This window comes from Rhinolophus hipposideros, assembly GCF_964194185.1.
Source record: "Rhinolophus hipposideros genome assembly, chromosome: X".
Lineage (NCBI taxonomy): Eukaryota > Metazoa > Chordata > Mammalia > Chiroptera > Rhinolophidae > Rhinolophus > Rhinolophus hipposideros.
In genome coordinates, this window is record NC_138046.1 from 27,179,386 (window position 1) to 27,195,991 (window position 16,606).

General features: G+C 38.3%; 1 protein-coding gene across 2 annotated transcripts in view; it reads right to left on the reverse strand.

Moving 5' to 3' along the window:
- The window catches only part of OCRL (OCRL inositol polyphosphate-5-phosphatase), a 68,629-nt gene that overhangs the window by 6,796 nt on the left and 45,227 nt on the right, over window positions 1-16,606 (reverse strand). For both annotated transcript variants that reach the window (XM_081041956.1, XM_081041955.1), the window contains 2 exons: window positions 4,296-4,319; window positions 1,356-1,472 (listed from right to left, as the gene is read on the reverse strand). In XM_081041956.1, coding sequence (XP_080898082.1) covers window positions 1,356-1,472; window positions 4,296-4,319 — 141 coding nt within the window. The remainder of the gene's footprint in view (window positions 1-1,355; window positions 1,473-4,295; window positions 4,320-16,606) is intronic.

Below are 16,606 nucleotides of genomic sequence, written 5' to 3' on the forward strand. Positions count from 1 at the left end.
GAGAAACATCACATGATCTCACTTATATATGGAATCTAAAGAACAGAATAAATGAATAAACAAAACAGAAATAGACTCAGAGACAGAAAAAAAACCTGTTGGCTGCTAGATGGGAGGGGGGATAGGACAGGAGAGAAGATGAAGGGATTAGAAAGAGCAAATGAGTAGACACAATATAGTCATGGGGATATGAAATACACTATGGGGAATATAATCAACAATGTTGTAAAAATTATGTAGGGTGCCAGAGACGGGTACTAGACTTCTCAGGGGGATCACTTCATAGACTGTATAGATGCCTGACCAATGCACTGTACAACTGAAGCTGAAGTAGAATAATATTGAATGTCAACTATAATTTTACATATATATACATACACACACATACACAGTCACGGGATGTGGAGTATAGATAGCATAAGGAAGACAGTCAATGGTATTGTAACAGTTGTATAAGATGTCAGAAGGGTAGTAGCTTGGGGGAAGGGATTATCACTTGGGGGGAGGGTGTAAATGTCTAACTATTATGTTGCTTTGTACACCTGAAACTAATTTTAAAAAAAGGGTAAATGGCATGTCCACATCAAACCTTGCTTTCACGTTCTATTATTCTTTTTGTTTTTTTAATTTTTATTGGGGAATATTGGGGAACAGTGTGTTTCTCCAGGGAACATCAGCTCCAAGTCGTTGTCCTTCAATCTAGTCGTGGAGGGAGCAGCTCAGCTCCAAGTCCAGTTGCCGGTTTCAATCTTTAGTTGCAGGGAGCACAGCCCACCATCCCATGCGGGAACTGAACCCACAACCTTGTTGTTAAGAGCTCGTGCTCTAACCAACTGAGCCATCTGGCCACGCCTCTATTATTCTTTAGTAGGTAAGACAACACTGCCCTTTCAATTTGGTCCCAAGAAATTTCTCCTTTTGTGGGGAATGGGCTAGGGGTGGCTAATATATTAGGATTTTAAAGAAAAATGAGGACCAAATTAAATAAATGGGCTTGAAGTTTGATTTGAACTTTACAATCTGCAATGCCTATGTGACAGCTAAAGCAGGCATAACAGACTGAGGTATATAGCGGTCTAGAGGAGTATGTGTAGCCAGGAGACAGGCATACTTGGTTTGGGCCCTACCTCTGCCACTATACTTATGCCGTGGTCTTAGGTAAATCACTTAGCTTGCATGTTTCAGCTCTGACATCTGTAAATAGAGATACCTCCATCTTCCCAGGCGATCTGACAGTGCTGCTCTGTGGAGGTAGCTTGGGAAGGTTAAAAGCGCTATGCTGATATGAGGGATTAGCATTTCCCACTGGACTCTCACAGCTTCCAAAGTTGCAGGGCAGGCCCACTCTCACTTACCTGGTGACAGGCATATCTGAATAAGTGATCTACCAGAAGCCAGATCTCCTTGGGGACCTGAAGGGGTCTCTCACTGGCACTTTCATCCAAGGGAACCATCTGCAGAAGGGATTTCTCCTAAGAGATAAGAAAAAGGATGAGAATCAAAGAGATCTCAATAAAAACTTGTCTGTAATTTAATCTCCTTCAAATTCTGCTTTATATGGGTACAATTTGACCTTCATGTCTCAAGATTTTCCTCACTGGGGACAGACCTGGTCAGAAGGCACCTGATAATGATTTCCACAGTTAAAAGATCTCTAGATGCTTCACATAATTGTTAAGCATTTCAGTTGGGTTTATTGTGTTCATCACATGGATGCATTGTGTGTTGTAAATCCTTTCAAGGGTGGCACTGAGAATGAGTCATGGTAAAGTCCACACACCACTGGAGACTTGTGGATTATTAAATTACAATTGTCAATATAGTACTCTGAGAGAGCAACATCTACTTAGGTTTTTGTTGACTTTTAATGTATTCTTCCAGGTTTTACCAAATATTACAGTTTTTATTATTGATTTAAATGAGTAATTAAAGACAATTCTCCACATTAGACCTACAGATATGAACTATTTTAGGCCTGATGAAAGGTCTAATTTTAAGGCACTAAAATTCATAAGCCTTAAGATCCAAAAATAGTAAAATGAATACAAGCATCCTAAGAGCTAGAAATACTATGAAAAGTCTAGGGTCTGAGTGTAGAAGTTATTCTTCATATTAATAGCTCAGCAAAGATTTCTTGGGGTTTTGACTCCTTCCACCTATCTTTCTACTTTTTGTTAGATTCTCCTGAAAGAATCTAAGTGAAAAACCCCGAAGTGACCTAAAATGGATAACTAAAACCTAAACTTGAAAATGGTGGTGGAATAAACTTAGTTACCTATGTATAGTCAAATTATATCAAGAATATGTGTGAAATAGGTTAAAAGGCCTGTGAAGGCAGCCTTCAAAAATATCCTAGTGGAGAAAACTGACCAATGTTTTCCATCTCCCCCCTCCTCCACTTCCAGCTTACGGTCATATATTATGTATGTTCAACTTTAGGAAATTCCGTAAATTCCATCCACAACCCCCAGCCATGTTTCTTTAAGAAAAATAAAAGAAGCATTTTACTACTTCCAGAGATTGTGTACACTAGAGCTGAGGGCTGTTCTTAACATTATGTTCTTCAGTAAGCACTGGTGACCTCTTAAAACCATTGTGTCTTTCTCAGGGAATGAGAAAGAAGAGAAGGGAGCATGGAAAATGGGCTTGAAAAATGTTTTTCAAGCCCATGTTTCTCTACTTGATAGCCCTATGTGAAGCCAGGCACTCTCCAGCTCAAAGAAGTGGTTACCATTTAAAATCTATTTTCTTCACATTTATTTTGCCTCCTTTCTTTCTTTCTTTGTTTCCCTAGGCTTCTATCACTTGCTATTCATGTTCCCTAGAACTGCCAGGACTTCTATCAGTGGCTCGTCCACTAATTTCTTTCCAGTTGCGAGTATTAAATCCAGGTATCCACATAATATCTGAGCCAAAATACTGTCCATAATGCACTCTGCTCACCCTTTGGACCAAAGGCAACACATGTACAGCATCTTTAGCAAATGCCTCCACACTTACCATATATAAATTATTCAGCACCGATTCATGTACTTTTAAAAAATCTGACATCCAATTGTTTCTTTTCCCATACTAAGGCATTAAGGCAACACAAGGCACTGTCCAAGATGAAAAGACAGAACATGGCCTGCTATTAACAGGAAATGGTTGTGAAGCAGAGCCGTCACAATCCTTAGTGGTTTACAAAGGTTAATAAAATGTCACTGGGTTATATACACCATCCACTATCCATTTTCAAATTCATATCTGATAATACAAAATGTCATACTTGTGTCTCTGAAGTCTACAGAGAGATCATGCAAAGAAACAATACTTTTTTAAACATCCACAAATTATACTGAACTCTAATTTTCAAAGGGAAACCAGACATTGTCTTCTTTCAACAAGACACATTTGGTGCCTGATAAGCCCACTCATTGTAACCTTAGTGCTAATAACTAAAGCACAAAAACAGTACACCATCCCCACCATCAGAATGCCTTAACTCCACCAAATGGGGAAGTCACATTAGAAACTGTTTGAAAGTGTTTAAAAATGTTTTTCAAGCCCATGTTTCTCTACTTGATAGCCCTATGTGAAGCCAGGCACTCCCCAACTCAAAGAAGTGGAAAGCCGCAGAAGGAGTGCCTCACTAGGTTCCTTTACTAGGCATTCAGGAGAGCTGGGTTCTAGTCCCTTCCACCCCACATCGCTGAGGTCAGGAGCAGTATGACTCTAGTGAATTTTACAATCTTGCTGGGCCTTGGATGTCTCATCAATTAAAATGGAGAAAACACCTTATCCTGTCTGAAGGCAGAGAGCTGGATCAGGTAATCCCTTATGAGCTCATTCAGTTCTATGATTCCATTCTATGCTGTATTTCTTGACCATATCTGGGTATTCTTTCAGTAATTAATTTCTATTATCACTAACCCCAAATCATTCTTAGTGCAACAGAAATCCACTTCTGGTTTTACTATCATTGGAAATGGAGAACACCCAAGCAGTACCCTCTTCCATCTCATGAGCTTTCAGATGCCATCAGGCAGTTCTTTAGTTATTTCTCATTTCAAAAATAATCAGTCTGGAACCCTGAGTCCTATTGCTTTAAAGTCCTGGGTTTCAATGACTTGACCAGAACAGTAAGTATCTTTCTTATATTTTAGACACACTAAAAGACTGCTGGCAGGACTTTGGGGGATTTTCACAAAGTCAGAGGAATTTAATATGGGAAAGCCTAGGGACATATGCCAGGGACCACGGTTAAGTGTTAATTAAGCACAGGGAAACACATGACCACCAATAAATTATATTACCTTTTCTAGGAAGCTGTCTTCTTCCTGAGAGCAGAGCAGGAAAAGAAAGTCATTGACAGATAGAAAATGATTAGAATTGATTTACAGAATTAGAAATAGATCAGCATTATTAGCACTCACTAGCTTACTAGATACATATACTTTAATCAGTTTTAAATTCTTCAAATAAATAATGATTGGTCAAAAATGAAACACATTCTTTTATGCAAAGTTCCCTATTATGCATATTAAATTTTTGTGCAGTTTACTGAGGCTATCACTCAAGAAGCATACATATACAGTCCTAGACTACTGTGCCCTTTGGCAGCTGCCAGCTGATCTGGCCAAATACCCTCTGACATTTCCTTTATACGTGGCTGCTTGGAGGCAGGCCCTGCTGCTGCACTGTGTGGCTTCTAGCTTCACCCTAATCCCACTTCACTGGAAGAATTTGGTTGTGAGTCCAACGATGGCCATTCAGAAGGAGATGGTAAGCTTCTCTTCTCTCAACTGCCATTCTGCTCACCCTAGCTAGTTACACTCCTTTCTATCTCCCCACACCCACTCCCATTCTCAAAGGCTCATAGAATCCCCAACTATGGAGGTCCCTCTGAAATGTAAATTACTTGCATTTCAGATCTTTGTCGGCCAGAACATCCATCTTTATCCCAACTGTGTTACCCTACAGGGTATAACAGAAAAAAAGAAAAGCAGAGGAGAGCGAAGAAGCACTGAATTGAAAAGCTTTTTAATCATCTCTGTCTTTTGTGCTATTACTACAATCCAATAACAACAACAGTAACAATAACTAAAGCCACAACTTAGGGAGCTTCCACCATGTATTGGGAACTGTGCAAAATGCTCCTACAAAATGTCATTTAGTCTGCACACATGTGCAAAGTAGATATTATTCCCATTTTACAGATAAGGAAACTGAGGCTCTGAGGGGTTACATTATTTGCCCAAGGTCACACTATTAGGTAGTGAGTGGCAGAATCAGTATTACAACTCAGTTATGACTCCATAGACATTACCACTATGCTCCCTTAGACAACTAAAAAAAGACCATCTGACTGCTTCCTGGCCAAAGAGGCAGGGAAAAGCTGTGAGAATGTATTCCACTTCGTAACAGACTAAAGACAGTGAGAAACCCCAATTACAACGCAGCATAGTAAGTAGAAAGACTACAGGTATCCGTGTTTGAACAGTCCTGGAAACAAATTTCTGTTCTGCCTCTTATTAATTTTGTACAGACCTCAAGCAAGTTACTAAACTTTGCAAAGCCTTAGTTTCTTCATCTCTACAACAGGGATAACAATATTTACCTCACAGGGACAGGAAAGCAGCCTAAACCCAGAGCTGGTGGGGCACTGGGCCAGCAGTGGCTGGATCTCTCAAAGCTCCTCACACCTCCTCAGCAACTCCCAACTGGAATTCTCCCAATCCCGCCATGGGTCACCAAGAACTTGAGGATAAATCACAGGTTTCAGGTCTGATAGTAAAAAGAGAAATCTGATCTTGCTGTCAGACATGTGGTGGGGAATGAGGGAGTGCGGGGTGTGACGGGGTATGTGTTCCCTGGCATTCTGAGTGGTAATGCTGAGTGCATTTCCCCCAAACAACTATGACATATGGTGGGTAGGTTGTTAGTATTATTAGATATACTATGAATTAAACATTCCTTTCTGGGTTTACCTGGACTTTTAAATACCACATATAAGATTAAATAAAAATAATCAGAGTAATAGTGCTTTATAAAGTATATAGTATTTATAGTATTATAATTACAATACTTTCTAATGTCAGAGTTAATTTTGAGTGCCAAACATCTAATTTAAAACAATTTTGGAACACCACCTTTTTTAAAATTTAGGACTAAGTAACAAATAGAGAATCTGCATGTCTGACAAACTCAATTTTCTCTCCCAGGATTACATGCCGCATGATATGAGTAAAACTAGGCAGAGTTTTTACATACTAATCTGTCAAACCAGTTCCTCAAAGCAGTTTTCTTTGAGCAGTGACCACTATCTCTGCAAGGTACTGTACTAATGTCTTTGGGTGGTGGGAAGGATGAGAATGCAGCTGCAGAAGAGAAAGACATGGTCCCTGACTTGGGTTTGCAACTGAGTTGGGGTGAGGAGTCCCAGAATTTATAGCGTGATATTGTTATAATTCACATGAGTTCTCAATAAATGATTAAAACAACAAACAAACAAAACAGTGTTCAAAGGAAGGAGAGATGGCTTTCACCTGAGGATGTCAGGGGACTTTTCCTAATAGATATGGGACCTAACTAGCCCTTAAAAGATTGATAGGATTTTAAAAGGTAGCAATGTGGTGGAAGCATTACAAATAGAAGAGGCAGAAATAAACAAAGGTGCAGAGATGGTAAATCATAAGGTGAGATCAGGGAGCAGTTAGTCATTGGGTTTGTGGGAGCATGGGGGGATACTGAGAAAAAGTAGGAAATATGAAAAAGTGTGTTGAAGTTAGACTGTGGGGGACCGTGAATGACAGGTAAAGCAATTTGGATTTCATTCGGCAGTCATGGGGGAGCCACTGACTATATTTAAGCAAGGAAGTGACAGGCCCCAAACCTGATCAATCTGACAGCCCTGAAGACGGTAAGGATATAGACGCAAAAGGAATTGTTAAAAGGCTATCAAGATAGGTCAAGCAGGAGAGAGTAAGCAACTTAACTGAAAATGGGAAAATAATATATTTTTTTTAAAAATGAATGGATATAAGAGAAAACTGAAAGAATAATCAAAAGGCTTTTGATTAGATACTGGTAGAGGGGTAGCAGATTTACACTGAGAGTTTCTTTCCCTGGCTACAAACATAAAATAGATATAAATTAGTTATTTCAACACTAGGCTCAGTCCCCACTAATAAACAGCATACTCCTAAGACAGTCCTACAGTTATTGCTAATTACTTAGTTCAACTGACCAGCCCACTCTCTGCAAAAGACTACGGACACGTTGATAACATTAAAAAAGGGAACCTAGTTCAGGATTTCCCTAGTGGGGCAACATTGGCACACAACAAATGTACTGCAAATCATTCTTCACCCCAAAATTCACCCTTAGAGGAATTTTCCCAGTAGTAAATGTAGCTAAAATAATGTAAAATAATCACTTAGAGGTACATTCAAATTTAAAATTAAAAAGCCAAACACTGAATACTAAAGTTCTAGAAAGGATTACTTCATGTGAAATATAAAGAGAAGAAACACAAACCATACACCTAACAGGCTGAAACTTACACAATTTCATTAATCAGTGTCACTCCAATAAATTTAATAAAATGCAAAAAAAAAAAAGGAGGTTAGATCAGTAAGACAAAGGAAACACCTAGTAGAGAAATCACCACGGATGAAATAACCACCAAGTCGTTATTTTTGTAATTTCAAATTTTTGATTATCATTTTCTTAATAGACACGTCCCCAAGCAAATACAGGTTGTCCACCCATCCCTCAACTTTTCTCATCTCTGTATTTATAAGCCAAAACCTTCACAAGCCAAACCTTTAACCAGATCTGGAGCATTCAAATCTGCTCTCCTCTCCATTAGTCAACGCTGGAATATTCCTTCAAATGTGTCAAGTTAAAAGTTCATATCACTCATCAAAGCCTTATGATGGTTCTAGATGTTCTCTGGCTCCAGCATAAACTCATCTGTAGACTTCGACACTCTCTATCCCCTGTCCCCACCCTACCTAACCAACTCCACATACTCTTATTCTTATTCTCCACAATTCCCATGGAAATCTTGTAATTTTTCAAACGTATTCTTTTTGCTTTCACTTTCTAACCTTTATTCATGATGCCTCTTACATTTGGAAGAGCCTGCTCACCTAATATATTAATACATGCTTCTTAAATACTTGGACTTGACACAATACTTCTATGATGAACCCCAAAACACTTTCCTAGTCCATTTTATTCTTATGTGCTGAACTTATTTCTAGTTATGTTAATAAGACATGCATGAAATATTCATTAAAGCCAAAACAGACTGATTCTAAGGTTGATTTTTACAGAGATTAGCTGGTCAACCAATAAGCTTTTATAGCATTAGGGCTTAAGTAAACAGCACAGGAAAGGAATCTATTGTTAATACAATTACAAGTTCCATAACTCTCATTCCAAATGACTTTCTAAAATATCCACTTACCAAACACATTGGACATTATTAGGCAGTAAAGGTGGTTCATGTTTAGATTATCTCTAACCAAACTCTATTAACCTTGACTTAGAATTTAGCCATATTGTACATACAAGTAAACTTTCATCACCATGAAATTATAGAACCCACATAAACTCCATAATACTTCATACACAATGTGTATTAAATAAATATTGATGATTAGATGCTACTTAATATGGTAGTTAATAAACAAAACTATCTTACTTCTGAAAAAGAAAAAAAGATAATCACAAACAGATTCTCCTCTGTTTGCCACTTGGGCTAATCCCAATTATTGCAGGAGTGGCAAAGTCACTGTCACTTAGAAGAGCAGGAAGATTAAAAGCACTTATGCCAGCTACATAATTCTATATTTGGTGAGAAGAGGGTGTGTTACGAGAATATTTCTGAAACACAATATGGAGAGTCAGCACAGGCATTGAACTCATTTCTGGTTTCACTAAAAATTTAGAGTAAATGATATCAAAAGGACAACAGGTACCATGATTAATAGCATTGTCTCATAGAATTTAAAATATCATCTTGGGTCTTAGAACAAAGATGTATAAACAAACCTAAGAAAGCATTTCAGAAGAGCAAAATCAAGTCAAAACAGAGTGCCAAGGGATTACAAATGGGGTACAGATAATGCTACATTTTTTTTTGTTTACTACCCCACACTAATGTAGATAATTTCCTCATTGATGAGATACAGGAATTTAGTAACACGGAAATGCAACACGCTGTAAAAAGAATCAGAACCCTAAATCCTAAAAAAATAAAAGCTTGAAAAGAATAAATGATGACCACACACATACAATTTAATAAGAATTTAGCAATTTTGTAACAAAAAATGATCAGGTTAATTTTTTTTAATCTTGAATCATTTGTACACAAAAAGAAGGACAGGGCTTCCTAAAGAACCACTAAATGTACTAAAGATTTTGGCTACTTCCTATTCATGATTGTCGTGTGGGGCGGCCTGTGGGGCCTCTAGGCCCGCTCCCCACATAAGAACGCAGGATATGGTGAGGCCAAAAAGGAACACCCATGGAGCCATAGATAGAGTAGTCATACCACTACACTCTATGGTGGCTGGGCGAGATACACTCAGTAGTAGCCACACGATCTGCAGTCCGCCATTCGCTTCTCTGCCTGCCAACCAACCAACCAATCAACACAGCCCCACAATTACATCAGTAGCCAATTGGCTAACCAGTTACAGCTGATGGCTAACGAATCACAGTAGATGGTCATTCACTACCAGAGCCAGCACCTCGCTACACAAGGCCAAGAGGCTGGAAACTGCTCTCTGGGACTCTGTCCCCACAATGGTCAATCATGGTTAAATTACCTGATAATATTTTAAATAAAATTTAAACATTTCATACTGGTTGAGCCTAATTCTAGTCACTTTGACATGGGACAATTACAGTAAATGGTATTATAACACTTTTGCAAACACTGACCAAAATTAAAACTAGATTCCAGTTTACGGGAACTAAGGTGGGAGAAGGAAGTTTAAAGGGATAAGTTTAAAAAATTACCAAGAAGAAAGAGAGAAATTTAAGAAATGGTGGATTCGTGACTGGACAACTGTACTAGACTTAAAAATTCAATGCCAGGAGAGATGTCATCAAAATGGCGGCGTGAGGTGAGCCTCTGTAAAGCTCCCTTGGAATTTACAACTAATCGAACAAGTATAACTCCACAAAGGACTCCCTGCACAGCAGACAGGCAAGACAAAGAGGCCCACTACTCAATTCACCTAAAGGTGGGCGAATCCTGCAAGCGGGGTAGGAGGGAAGCAAGAAGTGCAGAGACGGAGCCGCGCATACGCAGGACTCAGACCTAGCTCAATGCTCCGAGCGCGCTGAATTCCAGAACTACTGCAGCTGCGGGAGAGGGAAGAACTAGGACTGCTAGGGATCCGCTTATGGCCCACAGGGCTGAGGGGGCACCATATAACATGGCTGAACCCAACGCTCACTGCAGAGACCTCGGAGAAAAGACTGAGGGAAGAAGGCTGAAAACAGTAGTTTAAAATCTCAATGCCGAGCAGAGAATGGAAGCCCTAGGCAGTAACACTAGCCGCCCCCTCCCTACCCTCACAGAACTTGCCCCGCCCCCATCTGCCCGGTGCTAGAAGTGGAAGAGTAGCAGTATCAGATCAAAAGAACAGAATATTTGCTGTTCTGAGAACTGTGGATCGCAGACACAGATTCGCAACCCAACTAGTTTGGGAAAAGGGGAGGGAGCTGTGGAAGCACGACCATCTGTGGTGGGGGTCGCCACCATTGCTCTGGGACACCTCTCACAATTCACTCCACCCCTGGCCCCACCTATCTGGGCAAATCCCTGCAGGAGTAAAAAGCACTGCTGAAACATACGGGCTCTGAATCTGGTGCAATAAGAGCTTTGGAACTTCAAAAGCTCTGCACATACTCTCACAAACACTGTGCTGTGTGACCCAGGTGAACCATTAACAGAGGAGAAGCCTGTCTCCCAGGAAATCCCCCCATTGAGTGAGAAGCTGTAACAGTGCAGAGAAAACATAGGACTAACATGTGAGAGAGAAAAAAAAGGCTGCAGTCGGAGAGAAAATAAAACATTCTATCAAAATGTACTGGAAAACAAAAGAAAGACCTCTTCCTATCAACCTGTTGCAGAAGCCACTCCTGTAGATGACTAGGAAGAGAAATACTAAATCAGTAATTGCCATGAATAACCAAGGTAACAATACAGCTCAGAAGGAAAGTGAAAAGTCTCCAAAAAAGAAACTTAAAGATATGGAAATACGTGACTTAAATGACAGAGAATTCAAGATTGCAGTTCTGAAAAAACTCAACGAGATGCAAGAAAACACAGAAAGGCAGTTTAATGAACTCAGAAACACAATCAAAAAACAACATGAGCATTTTACAAAAGAGATTGAAATTAAGAAAAAGAACCAAATAGAATTTCTGGAGATTAAGAACTTAATAGAACAAATTAAGAAGGAAATAGCCAACTTAGGTAGTAGAGTTGACCGGATGGAGGAAAGAATCAGTGACATCAAAGATAGAAACCTGGAAATTACACAGATGGAAGAAGAAAGAGACTTGAGACTTAAAAGAAATGAAAGAACTCTACAAGAACTTTCTGACTTCATCAGAAAGAGCAATATAAGAATAATGGGCATACCAGGAGGAGAACAAAGAGTAAAGGAAACAGAGAAAATATTCAAACAAATTGTTGATGAGAACTTCCCAAACTTGTGGACAGAACTGGATCCTCGAATCCAAAAAGCAAATAGAACACCTAATTACCTCAAGCCAAACAGGCCTTCTCCAAGGCACATTGTATTGAAGCTGTCTAAAATTAACACCAATAGAAGAATCCTCAAGGTAGCCAGGGATAAGAAGACGGTAACCTACAAAGAAAAGCCCATTAGATTATCCTCAGATTTCTCAGCAGAAACTCTACAAGCCAGGAGGGAGTGGAACCAAATATTCGAAGTATTGAAAGAGAGAAATCATGAGCCAAGAATAATATATCCAGCAAAGATATCCTTTACATATGAAGGAGAAATAAAGACCTTTCTAGACATACAGAAGCTGAGGGAATTTTCTAATACACAATCTGCACTACAAGAAATACTAAAGGAGGCTATTCGATCACCATCAACAGGGACAATTTGTGGCAACCAAAACCTAAAAACGGGGAGAGTAAAGGCCTGAACCGGAATATGGGAATGGAGAAAGTAAGCGTGCTGAAGAAAATGGAATACTCTAAATATCAAACTTTCTTTTATATAATCTTAAGGGTAACCAATAAAAAAAAAATCCAGAACTGAAATATATACTGCAATAAAAGAAGAAACAGAGGGAAACATCATAGAATACCAACACACAGAAATAATAGATAACAACAAAAAGGCAAAGAAACAATGGAGACACAGCCTTACCAGAAAACTGAAGATAGAATGACAGGAAATCCTCACGTATCAATAATCACCCTAAAAGTAAATGTACTAAACTCACCAATAAAAACGCACAGAGTAGCAAATTGGATAAAAAACTAAACCCAACCATATACTGTCTCCAAGAGACACATCTCAGCTACAAGGACAAGCATAGACTCAAAGTGAAAGGGTGGAAATTGACACTCCAAGAAAATGGTACCCAGAGAAAAGCAGGTGTAGCCAATATGATATCAGATGATACAGACTTCAGGGTGAAAAAGATAACAAGAGATAAAGATGGACATTTCATAATGCTATAGGGGACTATACAACAAGAAGACATAACGGTCATCAATATTTATGCCCCCAATCAGGGAGCACCAAAATATACCAAGCAACTACTAACAGAACTAAAGGGAGAAATTGACCAAAACACAAGTATACTAGGGGACTTAAACACATCATTGACAGCTATGGATAGATCATCCAAACAGAAGATAAATAACGAAATAGCATCCCTAAATGACACATTAGATGAAATGGACATAACTGACATATATAGAGCACTTCATACTAAAACATCAGACTATACATTCTTTTCGAGTGTACATGGAACATTCTCAAGGACAGACCATATATTGGGACATAAAAGCAGTCTCAGCAAATTTAAGAAGATTGAAATTGTACCAAGCATATTCTCTGATCACAAGGCTTTGAAATTGGATATCAACTGCGAAAAGATAGCAGGAAAAAACACAAATACATGGAGATTAAACAACATACTTTTAAAGAACGACTGGGTGAAAGAAGAAATTAGAAGAGAGATCAAAATACACATAGAAACAAATGACAAGGAAAATACATCCTACCAATTTTTAGGGATGCAGCGAAAGCAGTTTTAAGAGGGAAATTTATATCATTACAGGCCTATCTCAAGAAAAAAGAAAAATCCCAAATAAATAACCTCATGTTACACCTTAAAGAACTAGAAAAAGAAGAACAAGTGAAACCCAAGGTCTGCAGAAGAAAGGAAATAACAAAAATCAGAGCAGAGCCCAATGAAATAGAGAACAAAAAGACAATAGAAAAAATTAATGTGACAAATTGCTGGTTCTTTGAAAACATTAATAAAATCGACAAACCCTTGGCTAGACTCACTAAGATAAAAAGAGAGAAGACACTAATTAACAAAATCAGAAATGAAAAAGGGGAAGTTATCATGGACACCACAGAAATACAAAGGATCATCCAAGAATACTATGAAGAAATATATGCCACCAAATTCAATAACCTAGAAGAAATGGTCAAGTTCTTACAAACATATAGCCTTCCTAGGCTGAACCATGAAGAACTGGAAAATCTAAACATTCCGATCACCAGTAAAGAAATTGAATCAGTCATCCAAAACCTTCCCAAAAGCAAAAGTCCGGGACCAGATGGCTTCACTAGTGAATTCTACCAAACCTTCAAACAGGATCTAATACCAATCCTGCTCAAACTCTTCCAAAAAATTGAAGAAGAGTCAGTACTCTCTAACTCGTTTTATGAGGCCAACATTACCCTGATACCAAAACCTGGTAAGGACAACACAAAGAAAAGAAAAGTACAGACCTATATCTCTGATGAATACTGGTGCAAAAATCCTAAACAAAATTCTAGCAAATCGAATACAACAATGCATTAAAAAGATTATTCATCATGACCAAGTGGGGTGTTCGCCCACGGGGCACAAGGATGGTTCAACATCTGCAAATCAATCAATGGGATACATCACATAAACAAAATAAAGGACAAAAATCATATGATTATATCAATTTATGCAGAAAAAGGATTTGACAAGATACAACATCGATTTATAATTAAAACACTTAATAAAATAGTTATAGAAGGAAAATACCTTAACTTAATAAAGGCCATATATGACAAGCCCTCAGCTAATCTCATAATTAACGGTGAAAAACTGAAGCCTTTTGCTCTACGTTCAGGTACACAACAGGGCTGTCCCCTATCACCTCTGCTTTTCAACACAGTGTTGGAAGTCCTTGCCAGAGCCATCAGGCAAGAGAAATAAATAAAAGGCATCCAAATTGGAAATGAAGAAGTTAAATTGTCACTCTTTGCAGATGACATGATGCTATATATAGAAAACCCTAAAGACTCCACCAAAAATCTGTTAGAAACAATCAACGAATACAGTAAAGTTGCTGGCTACAAAATTAACGTACAAAAATCCGTTGCATTCCTATATACTAACAACTGAATCTCAGAAAAAGAAATACAAAAAACAATTCCCTTTGCAATTGCAGCAAAAAGAATAAAACACCTAGGAATAAACTTTACCAAGGATGTGAAGGATTTATATGCTGAAAACTATAAAACACTTCTGAAGTAAAGTGAAGATGACACAAAGAAATAGAAAGACATTTCATGCTCATGGATAGGAAGAATCAACATAGTTAAAATGGCCATATACCCAAAGCAACATACAGATTTAATGCAACTCCCTTCAAAATCCCAATGGCATTTTTTAAAGAAATAGAACAAAAAATCATCAGATTTGTTTGGAATCACAAAAGACCCCGAATTGCCAAAGCGATTTTAAGAAAAAAGAACAATGCTGGAGGTATCACACTGCCTGACTTTAGCTTGTAGTACAGGGCTACAATAGTCAAAACAGCATGGTATTGGCAGAAAAACAGACACATAGACCAATAGAATAGAATTGAGAACCCAGAAATAAAACCATGTAAGTATGGACAGATAATTTTTGACAAAGAAGCTAAAAACATGCAATGGAGGAAAGACAGCCTCTTCAATAAATGGTGCTGGGAGAATTGGATAGCCACGTGCAAAAGAATGAAACTGGACTGTTATCTGTCACCATGTACCAAAATTAATTCAAAATGGATCAAACACTTAAGCATAAGACCTGACACAATAAACTGCATAGAAGAAAACATAGGAACTAAACTTATGGACCTTGGGTTCAAAGAGCATTTTATGAATTTGACTCCAAAGGCAATGGAAGTAAAAGCTAAAATAAACAAATGGGACTATATGAAACTTAAAAGTTTCTGCACAGCAAAAAGAAATCATCGACAAAATAAAGAGGCAACCGACTGAATGGGAGAAGATTTTTGCAAACAGTCCCTCCGATAAGGGGCTAATATCCAAAATATACAAGGAACTCATGAAACTCAACAACAGCAAAACAAACAACCCAATTGAAAAATGGGCAGAGGACCTGAAGAGACATTTCTCCAAAGAGGACATACAAATGGCAAATAGAGATATGAAAAAATGCTCAACATCACTAATCATCAGAGAAATGCAAATAAAAACCACAATGAGATGTCACCTCACCCCAGTCAGAATGGCTATCATCAACAAGACAAATAGCAACAAGTGTTGAAGAGGCTGTGGAGAAAAACGAACCCTCATACACTTTTGGTGGGAATGCAGACTGGTGCAGCCGTTATGGAAGGCAGTGTGGAGGTTCCTCAAAAAATTACAAATAGAATTACCATATGACCCAGCAATCCCTCTCCTGGTTATCTACCCAAAGAATTCAAAATCATTTATACATAAAGACACGTTTGCTCCAATGTTCATTGCAGCTTTGTGTACGGTGGCCAAGACATGGAAACAACCAAAATGTCCTTCAATAGATGAATGGATAAAGAAGTTGTGGTATATCTACACAATGGAATAATTTTCAGCGTTAAGGAAAGATGATACAGGAACATTTGTGACAACATGGATGGATCTTGAGAGTATAATGCTAAGCGAAGTAAGTCAGACAGAAAAAGTAGAGAACCCCATGATTTCACTGATATGTGGTATATAAACCAAAAACAACAAAAGAACAAGACAAACAAATGAGAAACAAAAACTCATAGACACAGACAATAGTTTAGTGGTTATCAGAAGGTAAGGGGTTGGGGGGTGGGAGGTGAGGGTAAGGGGGATCAAATATATGGTGATGGAAGGAGAACTGACTCTGGGTGGTGAACACACAATGGGATTTATAGATGATGTAATACAGAATTGTACACCTGAAATGTATGTAATTTTACTAACAACTGTCACCCCAATAAATTAAAAATAATTCAATGCCATTAAAGAAAAAAGAAGGGAGAACTGTTCTACTCTAGAGACTGTAGAGACCTCACCAAATGTACTGTATGAATTCAGAG